The sequence below is a fragment of the Monodon monoceros genome, unplaced genomic scaffold, assembly GCF_005190385.1.
Source record: "Monodon monoceros isolate NGI ecotype Baffin Bay Population unplaced genomic scaffold, NGI_Narwhal_1 Super_Scaffold_10, whole genome shotgun sequence".
NCBI classification, from domain to species: domain Eukaryota; kingdom Metazoa; phylum Chordata; class Mammalia; order Artiodactyla; family Monodontidae; genus Monodon; species Monodon monoceros.
This window is the reverse complement of record NW_021703766.1, coordinates 54542521-54569805: the sequence shown is the minus strand read 5'-3', so window position 1 is coordinate 54569805 and position 27285 is coordinate 54542521. Positions and strand designations below refer to the sequence as shown.

The 27285-nt window shown below is 52.4% G+C and overlaps 3 protein-coding genes across 10 annotated transcripts in view; 2 read left to right on the top strand and 1 right to left on the bottom strand.

Annotated features, from left to right (window-relative positions):
- CDC42EP5 (CDC42 effector protein 5) overlaps nucleotides 1-3341 on the bottom strand; it is a 47731-nt gene extending 44390 nt beyond the window's left edge. Inside the window, exon 1 of the mRNA XM_029245506.1 lies at nucleotides 3105-3341. The gene's annotated coding sequence lies outside the window, so the exon portion shown is untranslated. The remainder of the gene's footprint in view (nucleotides 1-3104) is intronic.
- The window catches only part of LOC114908066 (NACHT, LRR and PYD domains-containing protein 7-like), a 582624-nt gene that overhangs the window by 230910 nt on the left and 324429 nt on the right, over nucleotides 1-27285 (top strand).
- On the top strand, nucleotides 15866-23173 carry LOC114908354 (leukocyte immunoglobulin-like receptor subfamily B member 3). Of its 8 annotated transcripts, none has more exons than XM_029244549.1 (13): nucleotides 15866-16297; nucleotides 16457-16492; nucleotides 16676-16960; nucleotides 17109-17411; nucleotides 17631-17927; nucleotides 18190-18492; nucleotides 19097-19147; nucleotides 20104-20211; nucleotides 20557-20599; nucleotides 20685-20722; nucleotides 20947-20999; nucleotides 21771-21935; nucleotides 22013-23173. In XM_029244549.1, the coding sequence occupies exons 1-13, from the start codon at nucleotides 16264-16266 to the stop codon at nucleotides 22154-22156; spliced, it is 1860 nt and encodes a 619-aa protein (XP_029100382.1). In that variant the 5' UTR covers nucleotides 15866-16263; the 3' UTR covers nucleotides 22157-23173. The 8 variants fall into 8 exon arrangements, 7 of the variants coding, with proteins under 7 accessions (XP_029100382.1, XP_029100381.1, XP_029100387.1 ...); XM_029244548.1 differs by having other exon boundaries at nucleotides 20524-20599; XM_029244554.1 differs by lacking the exon at nucleotides 16457-16492 and having other exon boundaries at nucleotides 20524-20599.

Sequence of the window (27285 nt, the reverse complement as noted above, 5' to 3'; positions counted from 1 at the left end):
AAAACAATCCTGAGGAAAAAGAACAAACCTGGGGGCATAACCCTCCCAGACTTCAGACAATACTACAAAGCTACAGTAATCAAAAGAGAATGATATTGGCACAAAAACAGACCCAAGGATCAATGGAACAGATGTGAGAGCCCAGAAATAAACCCATACACCCATGGTCAATTTTAGTATTCGACAAAGGAGGCAAGAATATACAATGGAGAAAAGACAGTCTCTTCAACAAGTGGTGCTAGGCAAACCGGACAGCTGCGTGTAAAAGAATGAAATTAGAACATTCTCGAACACCATATACAAAAAAAAATTCAAAATCAATTAAAGACCTAAATGTAAGACCAGATACTATAAAACTCCTAGGGAAAAACATAGGCACAATACTCTTTGACATAAATCACAGCAATATTTTTTTTGGATCCGTCTCTTTAGAGTAATGGAAATAAAAAATATATATAAACAAATGGGGTCTAATTAAACTTAAAAGCTTTTGCCCAGCAAAGGAGACTGTAAATGAAAAGACGGCCTACTCACTGAGAGAAGTATCTGCAAACGATGGGACCAAAAAGGGATTAATTTCCAAAATATACAAACAGCTCATGGAGCTGAATATCAAAAAAACAAACTACCAAGTTAAAAATGGACAGAAGACCTAAACAGACATTTCTCCAAGAAGACATACAGATGGCCAACAGGTACATGAAAAGACGGTCTACATCACTAATTATTAGAGAGATGAAAACCAAAACCACAGTGAGGTTATCACCTCTACCGGTCAGAATGGCCATCATCAAAAAGTCTACCAATAATAAATGCTGGAGAATGTGTGGCGAAAAGGGAACCCTCCTACACTGTTGGTGGGAATATAAATTGGTGCAGCCACTATGGAGAACAGTATGGAGGTCTTTTAAAAACTAAAAATAGGGCTTCCCTGGTGGTGCAGTGGTTAAGAATCTGCCTGCCAATGCAGGGGACACGGGTTTGAGCACTGGTCCGGGAAGATCCCACAGGCCGCGAAGCAACTAAGCCCATGAGCCACAACTACTGAGCCTGCGCTCTAGAGCCCGCGAGCCACAACTACTGAAGCCCGCGCGCCTAGAGCCCGAGCTGCGCAACAAGAGAAGCCACCGCAATGAGAAGCCCACGCACCGCAATGAAGAGTAGCCCCGCTCGCCGCAACTAGAGAAAGTCCGCAGGGAGCAACGAAGACCCAACGCAGCCATAAATAAATAAATAAATTTATTATTAAAAAAAAAAAAAAAAAAGAGTTACTGTCTGGGGGACAAGAGGTGGGGAGGGGCAGAAACGACTCAGAGGTCTGGATGGAGTGGAATGACCAGAAGGTGCTGCTGTGGATAGAAACAAGGAAGTCAGAGAGAGGAAGGGTTTGTGAGAAACAAAACCGCGTTCCCAGTGCAGGAGGCAGGTGGTGGTTCCTCTGTGTGTCAGTTGACAGGATTAGAAATATCTCCCCGAGCCTCCTTCTCCCCTGGGGTCATCCGTTCTGTGACAGCCCCACCGGCTCCGCTAGACAAGCAAGGCAGACAGTGGAGGAGCCCTCAGTGCTTCACCCGCTTCCACCTCACATACAATGAACCCATCCAACAGCCCTGGCCCGAAGCCCCGCGAATCCATGACCCTGGTCCAGCACCACAGTCAAGCTCGGCGGCAGACTCAGGAGGACTGGTTGGTGCAACCCAGCACCTCCTACCTGGCTCTTCCACCCCAGGGCCTCACTCCCAGCTGAGGAATTTGATTCTCATGGCCCCAACCTGATCTACTGCAGGACCCTCCCCTAAAAATAATTCTTCCAGGGTCTCCACCTGCCTTCAAGTAAATTCCAAGTATCCAGATGACATTCCCTGAGGCTGACGATCAGAAGGGGCTGACCTCTCAGGACCAGCGAAGCTAACTCCTACCTCAAAGCAAGCTCATCCCAGTTAACCACCTCCCCTCCCCAGACGCACACCTGAGTTCTCACCACACTTGTGTCTTCTCGAGGGGTCATCTTTGAGCCGATTATGAAAACCACAGACCCCTTTCCAAACCACCTAGAAGTCTTCCTGATTCATCCCACTCAACTGCGAATGTATTTTGTTGTAGGATTTGTGGAAGGGTTACATAAAAAAACCTCATAAACCACTTAGATACTGACCCACTCATCACCTAGTGGTCAAATGGTGCTGGAGCTCTATCACTGTTTATTACCATCACAGTCCTCCCACAGTCCAATCCCTGCGGAGCGGCGACCATCTCAGCACAGCTGTGTGTTCATACCTTCCTTTCCGGAAAATTACCCTCTTGTCTTAAGGATAAAATCCAGGCACACTTGCAGGGTGCACTAGACCCTGTAGGACCAGGGCCCAGCATCCCCTGAACTCCAGTGCTCAGAACAGCTCCCCCTCTTCCCGGCCCAGGGTGCCGGCCCTTCACCACTCCTGTGCTAACCTCTATCAGCTTGGGTCTCTCCTTCTCCAGAAAGTCCCCGCACTCCCATCACAAGGTTGCTGGGCTTCCACCTGTCACTGTGCCTCACTGTTTTTCTCCTTCTGTACAACTGAACAGAACGAGACCCAAATTATTTATTGTCTAAATATGTATTGTCTGGTGTCATCATCAGAGCTCCACGAGTCCAGGGAAAGAATCGGTCACCGTCACCAATGAATCTCGTGTCTGGGTATAGTAACTGCTCAATAAACGTTGGAAGGAAGGAACAAATTTTGCATTTTCAGCATCTCAGGAAAGGGAAGGGGCTTCTCCAAGGTCACACAGGTTCTATGAAAAGCAAAATCAGAACTGGAACCAAGCAGTGCGCTGGGCGGTGCCACGCATGTGTCTCTTGCTTCCACAGTGTTTGCACTGAACAGACCCAAGGGCGCCCCTTCCTCCAGACTCTGACCACCCTCCAAGCTTTTTTCCAGTCACAACCTTGGAATCACCCACTCAGCTCTCCTCGCCCTCCGGGACCAGCCAACACCATTTTCTGAGCTTAGCTCCTTACTGCCGACCAAGCACGAGCACCCAGATTCGTCACAATTACTCCGCCAGGTGGAGGCCGCAGTCACCCGCCTGGTAACGTGCATCTGCCGCTCTCCCACACCTACCTGTCTCTGCGCTTCTCTTCCGACCCGGCGCAGCAGCTCGCGAGGGCGAGAGACATCGTTTCGCGAACTGGCCGAGGAGAAGCCGGACGGCCCGAGCTCACTGGAAAAGGCAAAAGCAGCGCTGTGGCCGCGCCCTCTTCCAGGACGTGCCGAAGCCGTCCCAGGAGCCGTGGGTAAAGCCCAGGACGCCGTGGAAGCCGCCCGGTTGACGGAGAAGAACCTGCGCCAGGCCCTGTGGGTCCGCAGGCCCTGGGCTCTGCCTGCGCAGACTCCACCTCTGGACTTCCTGGAGCCACTTCCTGGATGAGCAGGTGAAACTCATCAAGAAGATGGGCGACCACCTGACCAACCTCCGCAGGCTGCTCGGCCCCCAGGCTGGGCTGGGCGAGTGTCTCTTCCAAAGGCTCAGCCAAAGGCACCACTAGGAGCCCCTGGAGCCCAGCGGCCTGTGAGGAACCCCTCTGGGGTCAGGGCTTCTGCCTGCAGCCTGTCCCTGCAGCCACTGGGCAGCTTGTTAGCCGCCCTGGAGCCCTCTCTGCGCCCTGGGCGGAGCCAAAACTGGGCTGCTTCTAGGCCCTGCCCTGCATCCTCAACTTCCTGTCCCGGGACGAGTGTCACTCTCTGGCTTTGGGTTTGGCCCGAGGAGAGGCAGAGTGCGTGGGGTCTGGTGAGACCCAGATGTGATCTGGAAGGTCCCAGAGCCTGCTGTCTCCTGGGCCCCATCCTGCAGGTAGAGCAGCGTGAGGCCCTGGGGGGCTATTGCTCTTTCTGAGAGGCTACTATGAAGGAACCCGACGTGTAACACAGAGCCTGCACCTTGTCACCCCCCGTGCATCTGTCTGTCCTGCTGGCTCTGTGGACTTTGTGAGACACCAGCACGGCTGGGGACCATGGGAGGCACAGCCACGACCCCGACCCTCACTGCCCTTCTCTGCCTCACTGAGCTTTGGGGAAGGGAGCGGGGAGGGGGCCCCTCTCCTCCCAGGTCCGAAGCTGAGAGACCCCAGGTCTCAGGAGATCAGTGGGGGCAGAAATTGTGGGGGAGGAAGGATGTGCTCAGCCCCAGATCTGACCCCAGAACTCAGGGCCCAGACCAGACCTGGAGCATCTATGTTGAGTGCTGGGGGATGGGCGCTCACAGGGAACTCTCTCCCAGGGCTGAGTCAGGGCCCATGGAACCAGGTCCAGGCAAGTGAGGCCCCCCAGACCTCCTGCTTCAACCCAACAACCCCCTGGTCATCTGGGGGGAACACAGCAGGTCTGAAATGATGGTGACCTGTCTGGGAGGGGCCTGGGGAATGACAGCTGGGGAAACTGAGGGGAGAAGGGCACCCCTAACTCTTCAGGTCTGATCCCTTTCCAGGGGTCCTCCCCAAACCCTCCATCTGGGCTGACCCAGGTGTCATGGTCACCAAGGGAAGCCCTGTGACCATCTTGTCTCCGGGATCTCTGAGGGCTGATGTCTACCGTCTGTATAGAGAGAGGCCCTCTGGACTCTGGGAGGCTAAGGCCCCACAGGACTCCAGTAACAAGGCCAGTTTCCCCTTTGAATCCTCGAGCTCAAGCACTGCAGGCAGTATCAGTGTGTCTATCACAGCAGGAAAGACAGGTCAGAGTGGAGTGACCCCCTGCCCCTGGTGGGGACAGGTAGGAGGGAGGACCCGGGTCCCCTCCCACTGCGGCGGCGTCCTTACAGGCAGAGGGAGCAGAGTGTGGGCTCAGGGGGACGGACGTCTCCCCTCACAGCCCACACCTGCGGTGAGCGGGGTGAAGGTCCCCCTTTAATCCAGCCCCTTCCCCTCCCTCAGGGGTGCACAGAGTCCCTCCCTCTCAGCCCAGCCACGCCCTGTGGTGGCCTCAGGAGAGAGCGTGTCCCTGGCATGCAGCTCACAGTTTGCAGCGGGCACTTTGCACCTGCTGAAGGAGGGAGGTGCTGACCCGCCTGACGCCGGACATCGAGGACCCATGGGAGGGGACAGGCCGTGTGCCCTGTGGGCCCCCTAAACTCCTCCTGTGGGGGAACCCGCGGATGCTATGATTCTCCCAGCTCCCTGCACATGTGTGGTCACACCCCAGTCACCCTCTGCATCGCCAGGTCACAGGTGAGGGCCCCCAGCCCCATCGTTTCCTGGACCCCTGACCTGAGCCTTGTGCCCAGTGAGCCCTGGGGTGATGGGGGATCAGGGGCAGTGGCCTCCTGGGGCAGAACCACTGGCGGGAGGCCTGGGAGGGACCAGGGAGAGCTCGCACTGCAGCCCCAGTGAGCAGTGTGGGGTGTGCGTCCCCCTCGGTGCCACTGTCCCTTCTCTGCAGGCGTGTACAGGGAGCCCTCCGTCTCAGCCCAGCCGGGCTCACTCGTGCTCCGTGGAGACAGCCTGATCGCCGGTGAGCAGCCCCTGTCCTGCCCCATGTCCTGACTGTGTTCTCAGGGTGCTGGGCCCAGAGCCACCCCTGGTGGTGATGGGGTCCTGGGAGGGGTCCTAGAGTAGACATTGAGATAGGGCAGTGGTCCAGGGAGAGTGAGTGAGAAAAATGGAGCGGGTGCCGGGAGATAAGAGAGACCCACACAGAGGGGCTGAGAGCAGCTGAGAGGGGGTCACAGACAGGGTCCCTGGAGAGAGGATGGTGGTCCCTCAGCTCAGGGTCAAGGGTGTGTTGGGGGTGGCTCTGTACACATCACGACCTTCCTCGCCCCCAGGAATGTACAGGAAACCCTCCCTCTTAGCCCAGCTGTGGGCCTCAGAACCCTGCAGAGAGAATGTGACCCTGCAGTGTCGCTCAGAGGTCTGGTCCGATCCTCTCCATCTGTCCAAGGAGGGGTCACTCACTCCTCCCCAGAACCTTCGTCTGCAGGACACGGCTCCACCCTTTCAGAACAACTTCACCTTGAGTCCTGTGACCTCAGCACACAGTGGGACCTACACATGCTACAGCTCACTCAGCACCTCCCCGTCCCTGATGTCACAGCCCAGCGACCCCTGGAGCTCCTGCTCTCAGGCGAGGAGCCCCCTCCCCACATCCATCGAGGAGCCAGACCCTCGGCTCACAGCCCTGTCCCAGGGGAGCTCTGAGCTGGAGAAGAAGGGGGACACAGGGACGTCAGCCACAGGTGGCCCCACCCCACGGAGGGAGGGACAATACAGGAGGAGTCCCTCTCCCTCTACTCCACTCACCCCACCCCAGGGTCCAGGCAGTGCTAGGTGTGTGCAGAAGGGAGACAGAAGAGCGGAGGCTCTGAACTTTGAGGGAAGACGTGGAGCTAAGAACAACATGAAGATCCAGACACGCGCCACATCCTCCTTCTGTCCTTGTTCCAGGCAGCACTGGGGGCCTGCAGACTCTCACCCACATGCACGAACGCCATGTCTGCTGAGTAACAGAGTCCTCTTAGCCTAGAAGAGACACAGTCTCCCCAGTCCTGGGCTGAACTTCTGTTAACCCTTCCCCACTAAACCTTTACAGAAGGGTCGCTTCCCACTGGACCTGGGGGTGGGAGTGGAGATGAAGGAAGGAGGGGGCTTCATGTCTCAAGTATAAGTGAGGTCACTGGTGCCTACTGGGTGGTCATAGTGAGAAGAAATGCATGAAGGGGAAGGTGCCCAGCTGAGAGAGGGAGAAAAGAGCAGGTGTGCCCTCCTCGCCTCTGTCTGGGTGCTGATTCCTAGGAGCACTTAGAGTCATCACGGCACCTATGGAATCAGCCCCACAATATGAAGGGCAGAGTGAAGGTGGCCTCTCATTTTCGGGTCAAGGAGGTGGTGGGTTTCACTGGAGAGCTACATGTAAGTCATCAAATTAGAACACTCCCTCACACCATATACAAAAATAAACTCAAAATGGTTTAAAGACCTAAATATAAGACATGACACTATAGGACTTCCCTGGTGGTGCAGTGGTTAAGAACCCGCCTGCCAATGCAGGAGACACAGGTTCGAGCCCTGGTCTGGGAAGATCCCACATGCCGCGGAGCAACTAAGCCCGTGCACCACAACTACTGAGCCCGTGCTCTAGAGCCCGCGAGCCACAACTACTGAGCCCGCGTGCCACACCTACTGAAGCCCACACGCCTAAAGCCCGTGCTCTGCAACAAGAGAAGCCACTGCAATGAGAAGCCCACACACCACAGTGAAGAGCAGACCCCGCTCGCTGCAACTAGAGAAAGTCCTTGCACAGCAACGAAGACTCAACACAGCCAAAAATAAATAAATAAAATAAATAAATTTTTTTTAAAAAACATGACACTATAAAACTCCTAGAAGAGAACATAGGCAAAACACTCTTTGATATAAACTGTACCAATATTTTCATAGCCTTATTTATTTTTTTGGCCGTCCCGCGCCTCTTGCAGGATATTACTTCCCCGACCAGGGCTTGAACCTGGGCCACGGCAGTGAAAGTGCTGAGTCCTAACCACTGGACCACTAGGGAACTCCCAATTGTACTAATATTTTCTTAAATCAGTCTCCCAAGGCAAAAGAAATAACAACAAAAATAAACAAATGGGCCATAATCAAACTTAAAACCTTTTGCCCAGCAAAGGAAACCATCAACAAAATGAAGACACAACATACGCAATGGGAGAAAATATTTGTAAACAATACGACCAAAATATACAAACTGCTCATATGACTCAAACTCAAAGAAATAGACAACCCAATCAAAAAATGGGCAGAAGAACTAAATAGACATTTTCCCAAAGACATACAGACAGCCAACAGGCACATGAAAAGATGCTCAACGTTGTTAATTACTAGAGAAATGTAAAGCAAAACTACAATGAGGTATCACCACGGTACAGTCACCAGGGCTAACATCAAAAACTGCAAATAGTAAATGCTGGAGAGGGTACGGAGAAAAGGGGACCCTCCTACACACTTGGTGGGAATGTACATTGGTGCAGCCACTGTGGAAAACAGTAAGGAGGATGCTTAAAAACCTCAAAGTAGAGCTACCATATGATCCAGCGCCCTGGGCATATGTCTGGAGAAAACCGTAATTTGAAAAGATACATGTACCTCAGTGTTCATAGCAGCACTATTTACAAGACAAGCCACATAGCCAAGACGTGGAAACAGCCAAAGTGCCCATCAACAGATGATGGATTAAGAAGATATGGTATATATATGGTATATATATACACATACATATATATACATAATGGAATATTATTCAGCCATAAAATATGAAAATTGCCATTTGCAGCAGCATGGGTGGAACGACAATATTATGTGTAGTTAAAGAAGTCAGAGAAAGACACATACCATATGATATCACTTATATCTGAAAAACAATACAAAGAAATCTGTACACAAAATAGAAATAGACTCACAGACATAGCAAACAAAATTATGGTTACCAAAGGGAAGAGATGGGGGCAGGATAGAAATTAAAAGTATGGGATTAACAGATGCAAACTACTATATGTATAATAGATAAGCAACAAGGATTTGCTGTATAGCACAGAAGATTATACCCAATATCTTGTAATAACCTATAAAGGAATATAATCTGCAAATCACACACACACACAAAAGTATCACTATGCTGTACACCTGAAACTAACAATATTGTAAATCAACTATACTTCAATTTTAAAAAGAAGTATAATTGATATGACAAGAGATGACAGAAAATGAAGAAAAAGAACTACAGGCACCACAAATAGTCAAAGAATCTTGAAAAAGAACAAGCTGGAGGCATCACTGCCTGATCTCAAAATATACTACAGAGATATAGTATTAAAACAGTATGCTGGGCTTCCCTGATGGCGCAGTGGTTGAGAGTCCGCCTGCCGATGCAGGGGACACGGGTTCATGCCCCGGTCCGGGAAGATCCCACATGCCGCGGAGCAGCTGGGCCCGTGAGCCATGGTCGCTGAGCCTGCGCGTCCGGAGCCTGTGCTCCGCAACGGGAAAGGCCACAACAGTGAGAGGCCCACGTACCACACACACACACAAAAAAAACAACTGGACAGAAGACCTAAATAGACACTTCTCCAAAGAAGACATACACATAGCCAAGAGGCATGTGAAAAGATGTTCAACATCACCAATTATTAGAGAAATACAAATCAAAACCACAGTGAGGTATCACCTCACACTGGTCAGAATGGCCATCATCAAAAATCTACAAATAATAAATGCTGGAGAGGGTGTGGAGAAAAAGCAACCTTACTACACTGTTGCTGGGAATGTAAATTGTTGCAGCCACTATGGAGAACAGTGTGAAGGTCGCTTAAAATCTGAAAACAGAGTTACCTTATGATCCTGCAACCTCACTCTTGGGCATATATCTGGAAAAAACTCTAATTCAAAAACATGCATGCACCCCAATGTACCTAGCAGCACTATTTACAATAGGCAAGACGTGGAAGCAACCTTAATGTCCATCGACCGATGGATAAAGAAGATGTGATATATGTATAATAGAATATTACTCGGCCATAAAAAAGAATGAAATAATGCCATTTGAAGCACCATGAATGGACTTAGAGATTATCATATTAAGTGAAGTATGTCAGAAAGAGAAAGACACATATCATGCGATTTCACTTATATGTGGAATCTTAAAACATGGTACAAATAAACTTATTTATAAAACAGAAATACACTCACAGACAGACAAAACAGCCTTATGGTTACCATAGGGGATAAAGGGGGAAGGGATCAATTAGGAATTTGGGATTTGCAGATACACACTACTTTACATAAAATAGATAAACAACAAGGACCTACTGTATAGCACAGGGAACCATGCTCAATATCTCATAAAAATCTATAACGGAAAGAATCTGAAAAAGAATATGTATATATAAGTGAATGACTTTGCTATACACTTGGAACTTATGCAACATTGTAAATTAACTATACTTCTATTTAAAAAAAAGAAGAAGAAGAAGTAATTTTGCCCCCACTGAGGGTGAGGGAGAACTCTAGTCCCCTTAAGTGGAGGATGCCCTGTTGTCTAGGTCTGTGGTCTCTTCAAGTGCTGCCTAATGGCATTCTCATTTCTCTCATTAGAAACTGTGACAGATATCTGTTTAGTCTTCTCATTTTATTTCCTGTGTAGATTAGCTATTGTTTCTATTTTTCCATTTCTGGTCTCACTAGGATGCATTCTAGAAAAATTAATCAACGTTTTAGGCAAGATGGCAGGACAGGAAGTCCCAGCTCTCATCCCCGCACATAAACAGTGACAAAAGTACGGTATTTGGGGAAAATAAATTTTATGCGAACTGCAGGATCCAGCTAGCAAGGTGCAACACCTCGAATGAGCATAGAACCAAGAAAAACCACTTTGAAAGGATAAAAGGAGCAGTTCCCTCCCCCTGTCCCCCCTCCCCCAAGCTGGCACCCTCAGCGCTGAGAGGCTCCTCCGTTTGGCCCAGGCCAGAGGGAGTCAAGCTGCACCCACATCCTCAGGCTCCGGGCACTGCCTCAGAGACCTCCTGGCCTCTCACCTCACTCAGAGCCCGAGGCCACAGACCCACGTGGGGGCAGCAAAAAAGGAAGAGAGGGACAGGCGCTGTAGTAGCCGGCAGAGCCTGGCAGGATGGAGAGGAGGACCGATCCTGAGACTTCTCCCTCAGGAGGAGGAAAATGGAGCCCGCCCCCAGCCCCCGCCGTCCCCTGCACTCCTCCAGGGGAAGGGGGGACACGGTGAAGGCACACAACTAGGACTCCTTTCCCCAGGAGGGAGGGATGTGGAGCTTGCACGTCCACAGAACACGTTTGAGAGGCTCCAGAATCTCTAACTGGGTTGATCTGCAAAATCCGACCATAAAGACTGGAACAGGTGGCTGTTTCTTCCAACACACAGACACCAAAGCAAAGCTAGAAGACACACGAAGAATCAGGGAATGTGACACTGCCGAAGGCAAAACATAAACAGTAAGAGATGAAGGTCTATCAGTTGCCTAACTGTTCAAAATAACTGTCTTAAAGAAGCTCCGTGAACTATCTTCCACAAGGGTGCCAAGAACACACAATTGGGAAAGGATAGTGCTTTCAATAAATGATGCTGGGAAAACTAGACACCCACAGGCAGAAGAATGAAACTGGACCCTCAGCTCACACCATATATAAAATCAAGTCAAAATGGATCAGAGACTTAACCATAAGGACTGAAACCATAAAACTACAAGAAGAAAGCATAGGGGAAAGGCTTCTTGACGTGAGTTTGGGCAGTGGTTTTTTGGATATGACACCAAAAGCACAGGCAACAAAGACAAAAATAGACAAGGGGATTGCATCATATTAAAAGCTTCTACACAGCAAAGGAAACAGAGCGAAACGGCAACATATAGAATGGGAGAAGATATTTGCAAACCATGTATCTGATAAGGAGCTACTTGTCAAAATATACAAGGAGCTCACACAACTCAATGCAAAGTAGTAACAACCCAATTTAAAAAATAGGTAAAGGACCTGAATAGGCATTTCTCAAAAGAAGACATCCCAATGGCCAAACAGTACATGAAAAGGTGTTCAACATCACTAACCCTCAGGGAAATACAAATCAAAACCACGATGAGATATCACCTCACACCTGTTAGAATGGCTGTTATGAAACAGACAAAAGATAACAAGTGTTGGGCTTCCCTGGTGGCACAGTGGTTAAGAACCCACCTGCCAACGCAGGGGACATGGGTTCGAGCCCTGGTCGGGGAAGATCCCACGTGCCACGGAGCAAGTAAGCCTGTGTGCCACAACTACTGAGCCTGCGCTCTAGAGCCCACAAGCCACAACTACTGAAGCCCGCGGGCCTAGAGCCTTTGCTCCACAACAAGAGAAGCCACCGCAATGAGAAGCCCACGCACCGCAAGGAAGAGTAGCCCCCGCTCACCGCAACTAGAGAAAGCCCATGCACAGCAACGAAGACCCAGCGCAGCCAAAAATAAATAAATAAGTTAACTTAAAAAAAAAGATAACAAGTGTTGGCAAAGTTGTGGAGAAAAGAGAACCCTATGCATTGTTGGTGGGAAGGCAAATCGGTGCAGCCACTGTGGAAAACAGTATGGAGTTTCCTCAAAAAATTAAAAATAGAACTACCTACCATATGATCCAGCAATTCCACTTCCGGGTATATATCCAAAGCAGAAGAAACCACGATCTCGGAGAGATATCTGCACTCCTATGTTCACTGCAGCATTATTCACATTAGCCAGGAGATGGATACAACCTCAATGCCTGTCGAAAGATGAAGAGATAAAGAAAATGTGAGATACGCGCACGCGCGCGCGCACACACACACACACACACACACACTGGAATATTATTCAGCCTTTAAAAAGAAGGGAATCCTTCCGTTTGGGAAACGTGGATGAAACTGGAGGACATTATGTGAAGTAAAAGAAGCCAGACACAGACAGACAAATACAGCCCGAGCTCACTTCCCTGGGGGATCTAAAATAATCAGACTCATAGAAACACAGGAGAATGGTAGTAACTTCTGGAGATGTGATGTACAGTGATGTGACTACAGTTCACAATATTCCATCGTAGACTTGAAATTTGCTCACAGGATAGACCTTAAGTGTTCTCACCACACACACACTCACACACAAATGTTCAGTGTGTGAGGCCATGGATATGTTAATTAGCTTAATTGTGGTGAGTATTTCACAAGGTAAGTGTATATAAAAACATCAAGTGGGACTTCCCTGGCGGTCCGGTGGTTAAGAATCCACCTTCCAGTGCTTGGGACGCAGGTTGGATCCCTGGTCAGGGAACTAAGATCCCACATGCCACGGGGCAACTAAGCCCACAAGCTGCAAGTACTAAGCCCATGCACTCTCGAGCCTGCGCACGCAACGAAAGATCCCGCCTGCCACAGCGAAGATCCTGCGTGCCATAACTAAGACCCAACACAGCCAAATAAATAAATAAATGTTTTTTTAAAAAAATAAAAGTTGTACACCTTAAATATACACAATTTTTGTTACTTATATCTCAATAAAGCTGAAAATTTTTTCTTTCATTTAATTACACCAAGCACATTGGTAGTTATTCCATTTCTAATTTTAGGCTGTTACTCCCATGTTAATATATGTATTTACATTTTTATTTCTAAACAACTATGTATTCTTCTCCTCCATTAGAGAAGACGATGCTCTCATTATACTTTACCTGAAATATGGGTACTCTATATGCGTGTATGTGCGTGTGCACATCTGTGTGTCTGTGTGCACACATGTGGGTGCATCTGTGGGTGCGTGTACAGGTTGTGTTAGTTAATTTTTCAGTGCTTTTCATACCATTTTTCCTCATGTCACATCTCACTTTCTCCATTACATCTCTTAGTATTCCTTTCACTGAGTGTGAAAATAGTAAAATATCTAAGAACTTGGGTCTCTGGAAATGCCTTCTTTCACTCTCATTCTCTCTTTATCAAGTTACTTGAAAACATTTCTTATTTCAAACTAAGTGTGTGACTCAACTACTGGGAGAGGAACATACATGTGATGGGTAAGGGATCCATCCCCACCAGAACCCTCCTTATCTCTCAGGAAGACGCAGCCTGACGTGGTGGGCTTAGCGGAATGGACACAGCTCCCACAGGTCAGATGTGGTGGCTGGAATCTCCTCATATTTAGGGATTTACCCTCTGATGAGCCTTTCACTTTTGTCCCTTAAAAATAATTTGGCTCAGTGTAAAATTCTTCCCAATAAATTCCCTGAAGGTATTTCTCCGATATCTTCTGGCATCGCCTTTTGGTACGGGGTAGTCTGGTCCCAATGAGCTTGTCATTCTCTTAATGGTAATTTGCATTTTCTACAGGAAGTAGTTTCAGGACATTTGTAGGGCCTCAGGACAGTCGTCCTTGATTTTTTTCAGTTGAAATTTTCACAAAGTAGAATTAACCATTTCGAAGCATACAATTCAGTCTGAGATACTTTTTTTTTTTAATTTAACCTTCATTTTCTTAATTTACCATGAAGGGTCAAGATACAGATGTCACTTTTAAATACAGGCGTCCTAGCACTTAGTTGGCCTGTCCTCATCTCTGAAAAATATTCAATTCTTCATTTCTTTGGCCGTTGTTATACGTCACGACCTTTCCTTCTGACACTTACAATAGATATGACGTGGGCCCTCCTCATTCTATTCCCCAAGTATCTTGAATTTCCATTTCTGGTCTCTCTAACCTTCATTGTGGAACATTTCCTCGATATTGTTTTCAATTCCATAATTGGTCCCTCAGCTGTCTTGTCCTTGATGGGATGACATTTTTTATTGTGTTCATTCTACTGGATTTGTCATCTCTACCTTTTCTAACTCTTAATAACTGCCCTTTCTTCTATAAAATAATCCATATGGTTGCCTCCCTTTATTTTTCAGATACTTAAACACGCTTAATTTAAATCGACTGTCATATTTTCCTACTGATTCTTTTTTTTCATATTTTTATTTCAGCAAAGCCACTAATTGTGTTGTGATACAATCAAGATATTCACATCAAGTATGTCCTACACTTTTTTCCACCTCTTTATTGGTTTCCTACTGACTCTGTTTCCTTGCCTAGGACACCCCCATTCGTCAGCAGACGGCTGTCCGTAGCACTGTCCTCATTACTAGGGGCACTGTGATGTCCGTTCCTGTTAAAGGCTCCGCCCTCACACCCCCGGTCTCTCCTAGAAGGCTTCCCGGGGCTGTCCTGGGAGTCAGGCTGACCAGGGGAGGCTGCTGCAGCTGCTCTGCCCCCTGCTGCCCACCGTCTCAGACTTAGCATTCTGCTCACAGCTGCGGCCTCAGGGATGGTCCAACGGGACCCTCACACTCTCACGAGGGTGGACGCCCATGGCTGACAATCGTGGACTGAGTCTGTTTCATGCCACACAGGGGAGGTGGCTCAATGCTGACCATGGGCTTGGGGCAGTGAGCAGAGCTATCCCCGTGCCCGTCCAGAAACGTGGGGAAGTGGGGCCGCAGCTTCAACCTTCACCTGGAGCCCTGACCCCTCCCTGCCTGTGAGGACCTGGGTCCCTCTCTCTGTCCACACAGGTGGGAACCTCCTCCCTATGACCCCCTTGATGATCCCGGTCAGCGGGGTCCACTCAGCCTAGTTCCCTCTTCTTTGGTCTGGTTCCCTCTCCATTGGGGGAACTTTCTTTCTCTTTTTCTGCATGTGTCTGTGGGTACGTGTTTCAGAAATATTCAAAATAGCATTTCTCAGTGTTAGGAGCAGAGGAGGGCTCTTGGGTGGGCACCACAATCACCCACTTTGCCGTGGAGTCTGAGACCAGAATCCTTTCATGTCCCACCCACTGCTGTTGTCACCTGCTCTGGAAATTAACAATGGTGATCCTGCAATGAACCTGACACCATTGAGCTCACAGCCACTCTGAGGAGTGGGGCTCGCGACAACATGCAGAGGAGGAAACTCAGGCTCAGAAAGGGCATTGCCCTCACGGTTACAAGAGCAGTGGGGACAGATTTAAAAAGAGATGTTTTCCTTCAAACTGAGACCTCTAACTCAAATCAAGGTCCCCTAAGCTTTCAGGCAGGATGACAAGACGGGGAGGAGAGCCCTGTCCAAGGATTAAGGGCCACCAAGCAGGCAGGAATGACTCAGGGGTTTGTTCCCAGGAAGGTGGAGTGGACGCTGTTTCAAGAAAAAGGGAGAAGTCCCTGAAGGGGACTGAGATAGAAAGCAAACCCACACTCTGGGGCCAGGGGAGCAGGCATGTTTCCTTCCTTATTTCCCCGAACTTCTCCTCTGTGCTCATTGCCACACTGACCACCACGGAGCTGTAGGCAGATGTTAAACATGTGTCTCTGCTGATCTGAGTTCTGCGGTGCAGCAGGAACCTGCAACCTCCCTGAAGCATCGCCAGGGCCTGGGTGACCCCTGTCCATGGTGAGGACCCCACAGGGACCGGCTAAGGACGAAGGAGACCCAACGGGGAGGCTCTGAGAGGGAAAGACGTGCTCGGGTCACCCTCACCTGGAAGGGGCATCTCAGGAAGACACCGGGTCTGTCATGGGAATGAGAGCCAGGCTCCTGGGGAGGGGCAGTTCCCCTTCCTGTGGGGCTGCTGACGTGACAGCCCCGTGACGGGGAGGACCAGCCTCCCAGTGGACACACCCTCGGGTCTCCGTCCTGAGGGCACCGAGGTCTCCTCCATCTGCACCGCCTGGACCACAGGGACGAGACGCCATGACCCCCAGCCTCACGGCCCTGCTCTGCCTCGGTGAGATGGAGGAGGGGGAGGGGAAGCCCCAGCCAGGAAGGGACCCCTCCCCACAGCCAGGCTGCTCTGTCAGGACACCCCAGGACTCAGGAGGCTCACGGGTAGGAGAGGCGCTGCTCAGGATTCAGGGCGAACCTCTCACAGGGGTCTCTCTTCCAGGGCTGAGTGTGGGCCTGAGACCCCAGGAGCAGGCAGGTGAGTCTGTCCCCAGCTGTCCCAGCTCCCTCCTGCTCATGGGGACAAGGGGCTCCCCCCAGGCAGTGGGGTGGGGAACAGCAGTTCTGAGCTGAAGGAGGGGGAGTCCGGGAGGTTGGGGGCTGAGAGCTGGGGACCTGGGGGTGAGGATATCTTGTGACGCAACCTCTGATGTCCTTCCAGGCACCCTCCCCAAACCCACCATCTGGGCTGAGCCAGGCTCTGTGATCCCCTGGGGGAGCCCCGTGACCATCTGGTGTCAGGGGACCCTGGGGGTCTGGGAGTTCTATCTGAATAAAGAGGGAAGCTCACCTTCCTGGTACAGACAGCCCTCACTGGAGCCCGGAGACAAGGGCAAGTTCTCCACCTCATACATGACAAAGTCCTACGCAGGGAGATATCACTGTTACTATCGCAGCTCCACTGGCCGGTCAGAGCGCAGTGACCCCCTGGAGCTGGTGGTGACAGGTGAGAGGACACTCGGGGGTCCCAGCCTCAGGCTCTGACCTGAGGAAGGGGGTCTGCTCTCAGGGGTGTGTCCCTCTCACAGCCCAGCCCTGGGGGAGGAGAGGGGCATGTGAGCCCCCATTTCACAAGCTCCCTCCTTCTCTCCTAGAGGCCCACAGGAAACCCACCCTCTCAGCCCTGCCGAGCCCTGTGGTCACCTCGGGAGGGAACGTGACCCTCCAGTGTGTCTCATGGCAGCGACTGGACGGGTTCATTCTGACTAAGGAAGGAGAACCCAAGTCCTCCTGGACCCTGGATGCACAGCGAGGCCCCCATCGGTGGACCCAGGCCTTGCTCCCCGTGGGTCGCGTGACCCCCAGTCACAGGTGGATGTTCAGATGCCACGGCTTTAACAGGGACACCCCCCAGGTGTGGTCGGCCCCCAGTGAGCCCCTGGAGCTCCTGGTCCCAGGTGAGGAGGTCCCACCCTGGCCTCACGCACTTTTGGAGGCACGAGACAGATTATTAGATGCTCTTCTCCCAGGATTGTCCCAGATGAGAGGGTGGGGTGAGGGGGGAGCGGCGCGCACAGGACAGAGTGTGAGCGACAGTGAGGCCTGGGGGCCAGGATGGGAGAAGGGGCTTCATGGGAGGAACCAGCCCCTACAGCCCAGGGCTGGTCTTCCCCCAGGTGTGTCTGGGAAGCCCTCCCTCCTGACCCCGCAGGGCCCTGTTGTGGCCTCTGGACAGAGCCTGACCCTCCAGTGTCGCTCTGACGTCGGCTATGACAGATTCGCTCTGTCCCAGGAGGGGAGACAGGCCCTCCCCCAGCACCCTGGCCGGCAGCCCCAGGCTGGGCTCTCTCAGGCCGACTTCCCCCTGGGCCCGGTGACCAACACCCACGCGGGCCGGTACAGATGCTACGGTGGACACAACCTCTCCTCCGAGTGGTCGGCCCCCAGTGACCCCTTGGACATCCTGGTGGCAGGTGAGGAGCCAGCGGGTCAGTCAGGGACCCAGACTCTGCACAGGCCCTGCCGGGGGAGCCCCAGCTGGTGATGCTGGGACCAGGCGTGAGGGGTCCCCAGGGAGGGAGGGAGAGAGACAGAGAGAGACGCGGGTGGGCAGGGAGAGGGAGAGACTCGGAGAAAACAGAGACAGACAGAGATGAGGGGCCTCAGGGAGGCCCCGCTGAGTCGCAGTTAGGAACCAGGGGGCGGGCAGCCCCTCACCCCCCTTCCTCTCTCTAGGGTGGTTCCCTGACACGCCCTCCCTCTCGGTGCAGCCGGGCCCCGTGGTGGCCTCAGGAGAGAATGTGACCCTGCTGTGTCAGTCAGGGAGCACAAAGGAAACTTTCCTTCTGTCCAAGGAGGGGGCAGCCCGGCCCCCACTGCGTCTTAGATCAAAGTACCGAGGTGGGCATTTCCAGGCCGAATTCTCCATGAGTCCCGTGACCTCAGCCCACAATGGGACCTACAGGTGCTACAGCTCACTCAGCAGTAACCCCTACCTGCTGTCACACGCCAGTGCCCCCCTGGAGCTCGCGGTCTCAGGTGAGGGACCCTGACCCTGTCCTCTCTGACTCAGTCAGCTCAGGGCTCTGTCCCGAGCACTCTGGGCTGGGGTTGAGTGAGGGGACTGTGACGGAGGGTCACCCAGAGGGGGATCTGCCCCTCAGAGGCCCTCCCATCCCCTCCCACACCCTCTCACCTCACCTGGAATCCGGAACCTGACGACTGTAGAGACCACAGGGCAGGTGTAAGGGAAAGGTTTCATGAGGTGGGGACTCCAGGGTCAGCCCCACCCCCTTCCCGTCCTCATTCCCAGGACATTCTGGGGGCCCCAGCCCCCCACCGACAGGCCCCAGTTCAACAACTGGTGAGTCACTGAGGCCTCTCTGCAGAGGGAGCACAGGCCACCCCAAGGCAGTTTCAGAGTCTCTGGGAGGATCTAATGCCCTCAGATCCTCAAGGACAGGCTGGGGGTCAAGCAGAGATGCCAGGAGGACCCCAGGGCTCCAGGGACTCTGAGGCTGGTGCATGAAGGGTGGGGGTCATGGAGAGTGAATGACTTCTCGGGGTCCATCCTGGGGGAGTAGCAGTGGGCTGACGTGGGGAGAAGCAGCCCCCGACCCTCACCTTCTGTCCTGACCCCCAGGAGGCTCTGAAGTTGGGGCCCTTCCCCCCACGGAGCCAGGCCCGCAGACGGGTGAGTGAGGGTCTGTCGGACATGGTGTTGGGTCCAGGGGGGCAGGGCTCAGTTTTGGCCTTGGTTCAGGCACCTCTGGAGACGCTGACTTGGACCCCCTTCCCCTGCCTGGGCCTCAGTTTCTTCAGGTGTAAAAGCAGAGAATCGTGGCCCGGAGCTTAGATTTCCTTCAGTTCTGACTTCTGGCTGTGACCCCCCAGGAGAGGAGGCCTCACAGGGAGGCCTCTGAGGATGTGACTGTATGGGGGCCTGTCCCCTCTGCTGCAGTGATGGTGGCATTGTACGGGGAGGGGGAAGGGAGGCAGGACAATGGCCCAGGGCGCCCAGGCCCTCCCCCTTCACCTCAGGGAGCCCAGCTTGAGTGGAAAGAGCAAGGGCTGGAGTCAGACTCCAGGTTCAGACCCAGCTCTGCGCTCCTGCTGTGGGCCCTGGGCAGGTGCTTTCTTTCCTCTGAGTCTCAGGTTTGTGGTCTGTAAGCTCCCTGGTCCCACCATGCTCACAGGCCTGCTGTGAGGTGAGATGAAATGACGGGTGGGCTTCACAGAGCTCAGGAGGGCAGAGCCCCCAGCCCAGCCCAGACCTTCCCAGGGGCATCAGGGCCCTGCAGGGTGGGTTTAGGGGGTCCTGGGGAGAGACACAGAGTCCACCCCATGTAGCCCTGCAGACCCCCCTACAGATGAGCAGCCCTCAGAGCACAAATCTGGTGTCTGCTGGGGGGCAGTTCAGGAGAGCTCAGGGAGCTCACAGCCCTGGGTTCTAATCCCAGCTCTGCCACATCCAGGTTGAGTCACTTGGGGCTCATGGTTTTTTCTCTCTGTGCCTCAGTTTCCTCATTTGTAAAATGGGTGGGGTGGGTTAGAGGAGATGAATGCACAGACCCCAGCACGAGCCTGCACACAGTAGGCACTCAATTAAATGGCATCTTGGGCTCACTCATGACGTCACTGGTGCCCCAGGTCTCAAATGGTACCTGAACGTCCTGATCGGGGTCTCGGTGGCCTTCGTCTTGCTGCCCCTCATCCTCCTCGTCCGACACTGGGGTCAGAGCAGACGCAGGAAGTCGGGTGAGTAGGGAACGGGGTGACCCAGGCCCCTGGAGGTGGTGGGCTCAGGGCACCAGCCAAAGGGAAACCTAAGAGATGGGCAAGGTCAGCTTAGAAAAACATTGTCCAGAGTCTGAAACTCAAAAATCTAGAAAGAAAACACGTACTGTCAGCCGACATGTATAATTTAAGGTATTTTCCTCCTTTTCAATTCATGAAGTGTTGAAACATGTACGCAAGTATGAGTTCAGGTCTCCTTCTTTCCTCCTGAATCCCGAGTGAGGGGCGGGGGTCGTAAGAGTCCCAGGGCCGAGCCTCTGTCATCTGCCCCAGCCCAGGGCGAGGCTGATTTCCACCCTGCCGCAGGGGCTGCAGACCCAGAGCCCAAGGACACAGGCCTGCAGAGCAGGTAACTCCCGCCCTGAAGACCCCCAGGCCCGCCCCGCCCGCAGCTCCCCCTCATTCTCCCCCTAACACGTCCGCCTCCTCCCCAGCTCCTGCCCAGCCGCCGCCACCCAGGACCAGGCCCTCTGTGAGCAGAAGAGGATGGGGTGGGGGACACAGGGTTCTGGAGGCACCTGTGTGGGGGAGGGGACGGCTGGGAAGGGGTGGGCTCAGGGGGTGCGGACTGAAACCCCACACTTCCCCTCACCCCTGGGTCTCAGTGGCCCCTTCTGGACGCACTGCGGGGGCTCCAGCCCTGAGGGATCTCAGGGGATCCCGCCAAGCGATACACACCCTGTTCCGCCCCAGCAGATGCTGCCGTGAAGGACACAGAGCCTGAGGACGGGGTGCAGCTGGACCATCCGGTGAGACCCCTGCTCCTGTCCAGGCCACCAGAGACCTTCTTGTTGCCAAACTCAGTCCAATGGACACGTCTCTGTCCTCACATCCCAGCTCCAGCAGCGTCCCACACTGACCTCTCCTTCCGGGCTTCCTGGGTCGTCCTGCTGTGACTCCACCCCTCCTGCTTCCTTGTGACCTCATGGCCCCTCCTTCGGGGTCCCCTTTCCTGGCTCCCCGTCCTCTGTCTGACCTTCTGGCGTTGCAGAGAAGCCCCACGTCTCAAGAGGATTTGTGAATCACCTGAAAGTCCCCAGGCCCCCCTTCCTTCATTCACCCAAAAGCGGTGCACAAGGACAGCGCATCCCCCCGGCTCCCTGTAGGTGCTGCAGGTGCAGCAGGGAGCTCACCTGGTGGGTGAGAAGACTATATGTAAAGAAGCAGGTAGCTTCCTAGAATGCAAGGTCCCGATAAGGAAAGTAAAGCAAGAGAAGGTTACAGAGTACATGGTGGGGGGGCAGCAAGTGCAAAGGTCCTGAGGCAGGGACGCTTTTGCAGGAAGATGGCCGTGCGGCTGGAGCCAAATGTGCACGGGAGATAACGTGCTAATACAGAAATCAGAACCGTAGAAAGAATCCAGAGGCTCCAAGGTGTTAGGAGGTCCCCGGAGTTTCCATCAGGAAAGTGACCTGACCTAAGGTTTTAAAGCATCACTCTGGCAACACAGTGGAAAGCTGACGGAAGGAGATCACAGTGGATCCAGGAAGTCCCCTTTCTGTCCTACTCTCTCCCTCCAGCAGAACAGGCAGGATGCAGACCCCCAGGAGGGGACGTACGCCCAGGTGAACCACTCAAGATCAAGACTAAGGCGGGGGGTGGCCACCTCTCCTTCCTCCCTGTCGGGGAGATTGCTGGACACGAAGGACAGACAAGCGGAAGAGGACAGGCAGAGGGACGGTCAGGTGGGTCCCAACCTGTCCGGGCCCCCAGGCTTCCCCCACCCCAACCACACACCCTCCCTCCCTCTCCCCCACCGCAGGCCGCCGCATCTGAAGCCCCCCAGGATGTGACCTATGCCCAGCTGAACCACTCGACCTTCAGACGGGAGACTGCACCCCCTGCCCCCCAGTCAGCGGAGCCCCCAGAAGAGCCCAGCGTGTATGCTGCTCTCGCCGTCCGCTAGCCCAAGAACCCAGACCCCACACTCCAGGGAGGAAGACTGCACGGACCCCGGAAGGCACAGGAGCTGCCTGCCCGCGGTGGACACCGCCTAACGACCAACAGACAGCCTGGACTCCCAACACAGACCACCAGGAGCCCCTGGGACCCTTTGGCAGTCACCTGATTCTACCCTCAAAGATAACAAATATCCTTACATTTTAGAAAAAAAGCAACAGACTTCTCAATTACCAATGATTTTGAAAAAGAATAGCAAATGATTCCAAATGAAGGTAGAAGCAGGGAAATAACAATGACAAGAGTAGCTACTAATGAGGACAAAGAAAAAGTAGAGAAAAATCAATAAACCCCAAAACTTCAATCCTGAAAACATTAATCACACGTATAAACCCTAGGCTCAATGACCAAGGGAAAAAGAGAGAAGGCATGCTTTACCATTATCATGACACTACGGCAGATCCTACAGACTTTACATAAATAAAGAATTTTATGAACAATTTATGCCATTATATTAGAAAATGTAGATGAAATGGACAAAAATTCTCTAAAATATAATTTACCAAAATGATGAACATTAGGATAAATAAGAAATCTGGATTGTTGTATATACTAAATATGTGGAGTCTGTGATTTAAAATTTTCCCAAAAAGTGAACTCTTAGTCCGGAAAGCTTCACTGGTGAATGCTTCTGAACACGTATGCACTTATGAAATACACACACACACACACACACACACACACACCAAACTTACACAAGCTTCTGCAGAGAATCATCATATCAACAGATGCAAAGCTTTTGATAAAATACATCACCAATTTATAATGAAAAAAACTCAGGAATAAAAGGGAATTTCCTATTATTTGTAAAAGCATCTTTTAAAATCTACAATAGAAATCATTTTTAAAGGTAAAAACGTGCAATCCCTCTGCCTGCAATTGCGAGTGAGCCAGGAACGTTCACTATTACCCTTCTATTCGGCAGGCCTGGAAGAACCAACCAATTAAATAAAGAAAAAAAAAAGTGATAGGCACTGAGGGATGGAATAAAACTGTATTGCTCAAGATTACAAAACTGTGTGAGTGGAAAATCCAAAATAGAATAAGGACCTATTATTCGAATTTGAAAAGAATTTATCTAACGTCACTGGGTACATCATCACAATATATAAAAGTCAGTTGCATTTCAGACTTCCAGTTTTGGAGCAGGAGAAAATAGAAGTATGAATCCCTAACCCCCCACAAAGCACAGTAAGACTCCTGGACTTTACATGCACAACAAACATAAGAATACAGGCATACCTCCATTTATTGTACTCCCCAGATATTGCAGGGATGTTTTTGTTTTTGTTTTTACAGATTGAAGGTTTGTGGCACCCCACATCAAGCAAGCCCATCAGTGCCCTTTTCCCAACAGCGTTATTATTATTTTATTGATTTTTGGCTGTGGTGGGTCTTCCTTGCTGCGCGTGGGGCTTTCTCTAGTTGTGGCGAGCGGGGCTACTCTTTGTTGCCGTGCACTGGCTTCTCATTGCAGTGGCTTCTCTTGTTAGGGAACATGAGCTTTAGGTGCACGGGCTTCAGTAGTTGCAGCACATGGGCTCAGTAGTTGCGGTGCGTGGGCTCTAGAGCGCAGGCTCAGTAGTTGTGGCGCACGGGCTTAGCTACTCCACGGCATGTGGGATCTTCCCAGACCAGGAATCAACCCACGTCCCCTGCATTGGCAGGTGGATTCTTAACCACTGTGCCACCAGGGAAGTCCCCAACAGCATTATTTTTTAATATATGTACATTGTGTTTTTAGACCAATGCTATTGTACACTTAACAGACTACAGTATAGTGTAAACATAACTTTTATATGCACTAGGAAAACAAAAAACTATGGGACTCGCTTTAATGTGATATTTGCTTTATTGCTGTGGTCTGCAACTGAACCTGCAATATCTCCAAGGTCTGCCTGTACTCTGAAGGGTAGAGAGAGGGCAGCAGACACACTAAGACTGCTAAGACCCCAGTAATGACACAGTGGGTGTCAAAGGAGACCGAGTAGGGTACCTGGACTGCCCCATCCACCTGGCAGTAATGAGTCAGTGCCCCAGCCATGTGTAAGAAAAGTCCTTCTGTAACAAAGATTTACATAAGACCCAGACTCTCAAAACATAATATCCAAAATGACCAGGTCTAATTTGAAAAATCATTCGTCACAACAGGAAACAGGAAAATCCCGTCTTGAGTGAGAAAAAACCATCCTTAACAGCTGCTAACACTGTTAGGTGAGGGACCCCAGCCCTGGCCCTCTGTGTCTTCCTGGTCAGTTCAGGGTCCTGTCCCCAGCTCTGGGCTGGGCTGGGAGTGAGGGGGTCACAGAAGGAAGGGAATCAACAGTAAAGGGATGGACAAGGCCAGAGCAACTCCCTTCCCTGCACCATCCTCATCCCTGGGGTCCAGACATGTTCCAGGTGGTAGGGAAGATTTGGGGCTGACCAGAAGGGGAAAAGACCAGACCCCCCCCCCATCTCCATCCTCCTCCACACAAGAGCGGTGGATAGCAGAGGTCTCAGTCCCCAAGGGACCAAGATCACAGGCCCTGGCACAGCTTGTGTCCCAGCGGGCTGGGAGTCGGGCACAGATGCGGGGAGACCAAAGGGCTCCCAGGGCTCTGCGGCTGGTCGCTGAAGGGTGGGGGCTCATGGAGAGGGAGATGTCGGGGCCCATCCTGGGGGAGGAGCAGTGGGCTGTGTGGGGAGAAGCAGCCCCCGGCCCTCCCCTCCTGTCCTGACCCCCAGGAGGCTCTGAGGATCAGCTTCTCCCCCACACAGAGTCAGGCGTGCAGACAGGTGAGTGAGGGTCTCTGTGGGGAGGTGGTGGTGGGAGGAGCTCAGTCTGGTCTTGGCTCAGCCACTTCCTGAGTTAATGGCCTGAGGAAAGTTCCTTCTTCTCACTGGGACCCACTTCCCCGACTGCAAAGGGCAAGAAGTCTGCTCCCACACTGTGCGTGGGGATGGTGTCTGCGCCCTCCTGCTTGAAGGCAGGGGCTTCAGCCCTCCAAGGAGCAGCCGTGGGGTCAGGGAAGGACAGGGCTTGGAAGTCACCGCTCTGCTACTTCCCAGGCTTGCGATCTTGGCTGAGTCATGTTCCTCGCAGAGTCCAAGGCTCACCTGCGTGGAGGAGCCCTCCTGCTTCCTCCCTCAACGGGGAGCCCTAAGCACAGGCCGTTTAGAGCTCAGGAAGGCCAGAGCCTCCCGCCTGCCCCTCCCAGACACACACACCCTTGTCCACACGGGTCCCGCGGGGGGATGCCAGGCCTCTGCAGAGTGGGGACAGATCTGGGCTGGGCTGGCAGAGGAGTAGGGGTTGGGTTTGAGGGACACATCTCTGTACTGGTGTTCTGCCTAGAGGCGACAGCATTAAAAAAAAATAATTAAAAAAAAATACAAGGGAGCCCACAGTCCTGGGTTCCAACCCCAGCTCGGCCACATCCAGGCTGGGTGGCCTGAGGCATGTGCGTTTCCTCTGTGCCTCAGTCTCCTCATCTGTAAAGTGGGTGGGAGTGACAGTCACTGTTGCACGATTGTTGTGAAAGTTAGAGGAGATGAATGCACAGACCCCAGCACGAGCCTGCACACAGTAGGCGCTCAATTAAATGGCATCTTGGGCTCACTCATGACGTCACTGGTGCCCCAGGTCTCAAATGGTACCTGAACGTCCTGATCGGGGTCTCGGTGGCCTTCGTCCTGCTGCCCCTCGTCCTCCTCGTCCGACACCAGGGTCAGAGCAGACGCAGGAAGTCGGGTGAGTAGGGAACGGGGTGACCCAGGCCCCTGGAGGTGGTGGGCTTAGGGCACCAGCCAAAGGGAAACCTAAGAGACGGGTGAAGTCAGGTTAGAAAACCCCTCCAGCATCTCCAAATGAGAAAATCTGAAGAGATTAAATATGAGTGTACACGTATTTTCTTTTGATTTTTTTAAACTTATGAAATGTTTGAAAACACATGCAAGTTTTGTATTTTATGGTTTAGGTTTTTCTCTTGACTTCTTTATGGAGGTGGGAGGGGATTATAATCTTATCAGTTTGTAGGCCCTCGCAGATCTTACTGTAACCCTAGAGAAGGGTTCTGGGGTGGGCTGGAGGCCGATTCCCAACTTCCTGCAGCGGCTGCAGCATCAGTGCTCGAGGACAGAGGCCGGCAGAAGAGGCAAGACCTCTCCCAAAGACTCCCACCCCGGCCAGCCTGCACGCAGCTCCCGCACTGCCCCTCACACTCCTCTCTCCCCGCCGAGCTCCAGCCCAGCTGCCCAGCCCAGTCCAGGAGGAGAGCTTGTGTAAGGGGAAGAGGGGCCATCCTGGGGGCAGGAGACAGGGCCAGACAATGTGGGTGGGCAGTGGACACCAGGGAGTGGTTGGAAAGGGTTCTGGGCTTGGGGATGTGAGAGCTCGAATCTGATACTGTGTGGCCTTGGCCACATCACTGACCCTCTCTGGACATCTGCTGTGTGAGATGTCAGGGAATCTCGGCAAGAGATGGGACCTCCTTGTTCTCTCCCCACCGGATGCTGTCGTGGAAGACACACAGCCGGAGGACGGCAGGCAGCTGGTCAGGTCAGCTCCCCCAATCCTGACCAGGGCACCCACACCTCCTCGTTCAGACATTAAATCCAGCGGACACTGAACCCTGACACCTCTCAACTCCTGGCAGCCTCTTCCTTCTGGAAGCACCTGCCCTGTGGGCTGCTGCAACCCCACACCTGGTCTCCTCTGACCTTCAAGGTGTTGAATGCTCAGGTCGAGCTGGCAGGGCTGAAGGTTAGGGCTAAGAGTCTGTGCCCCCCACAAAGGAGCTAAATCCAATCCTGGGGCTGCAGAGAGGCCCAGAGGGGATGCCTTCTAAACTCCAGAGGATTCTAAAATACTCGCTCATCCCTTGGCTGCTCCGGGTTGGGTGATCCAGCAACGTACCTCGTGCGTTGGTTAACGGGTGAGGATCAGCTCCTGTTCACACTGGAGAACCCTAGCTCGCTCGCAGGCCGCAGCGGGGTCCCACTGTCCCTCCATGTTGATGGTGCCACACCCAATTCCTATCTCCAGTCCTGCCCTCTCCCCTGCACCAAACTTATACAACCAGCCACCAGTCACAG

Bases quoted from the DNA above. Each gene is read 5' to 3' on its own strand.
- LOC114908354 (XM_029244544.1), top strand. From the start codon at position 16,264: ATGACCCCCAGCCTCACGGCCCTGCTCTGCCTCGGTGAGATGGAGGAG. The intron at 18,493-19,096 runs GTGAGGGACCCT...CCTGACCCCCAG, and splicing joins CCTGGAGCTCGCGGTCTCAG to GAGGCTCTGAAGTTGGGGCC. The intron at 21,000-21,770 runs GTGAGACCCCTG...CTCTCCCTCCAG, and splicing joins GGGTGCAGCTGGACCATCCG to CAGAACAGGCAGGATGCAGA.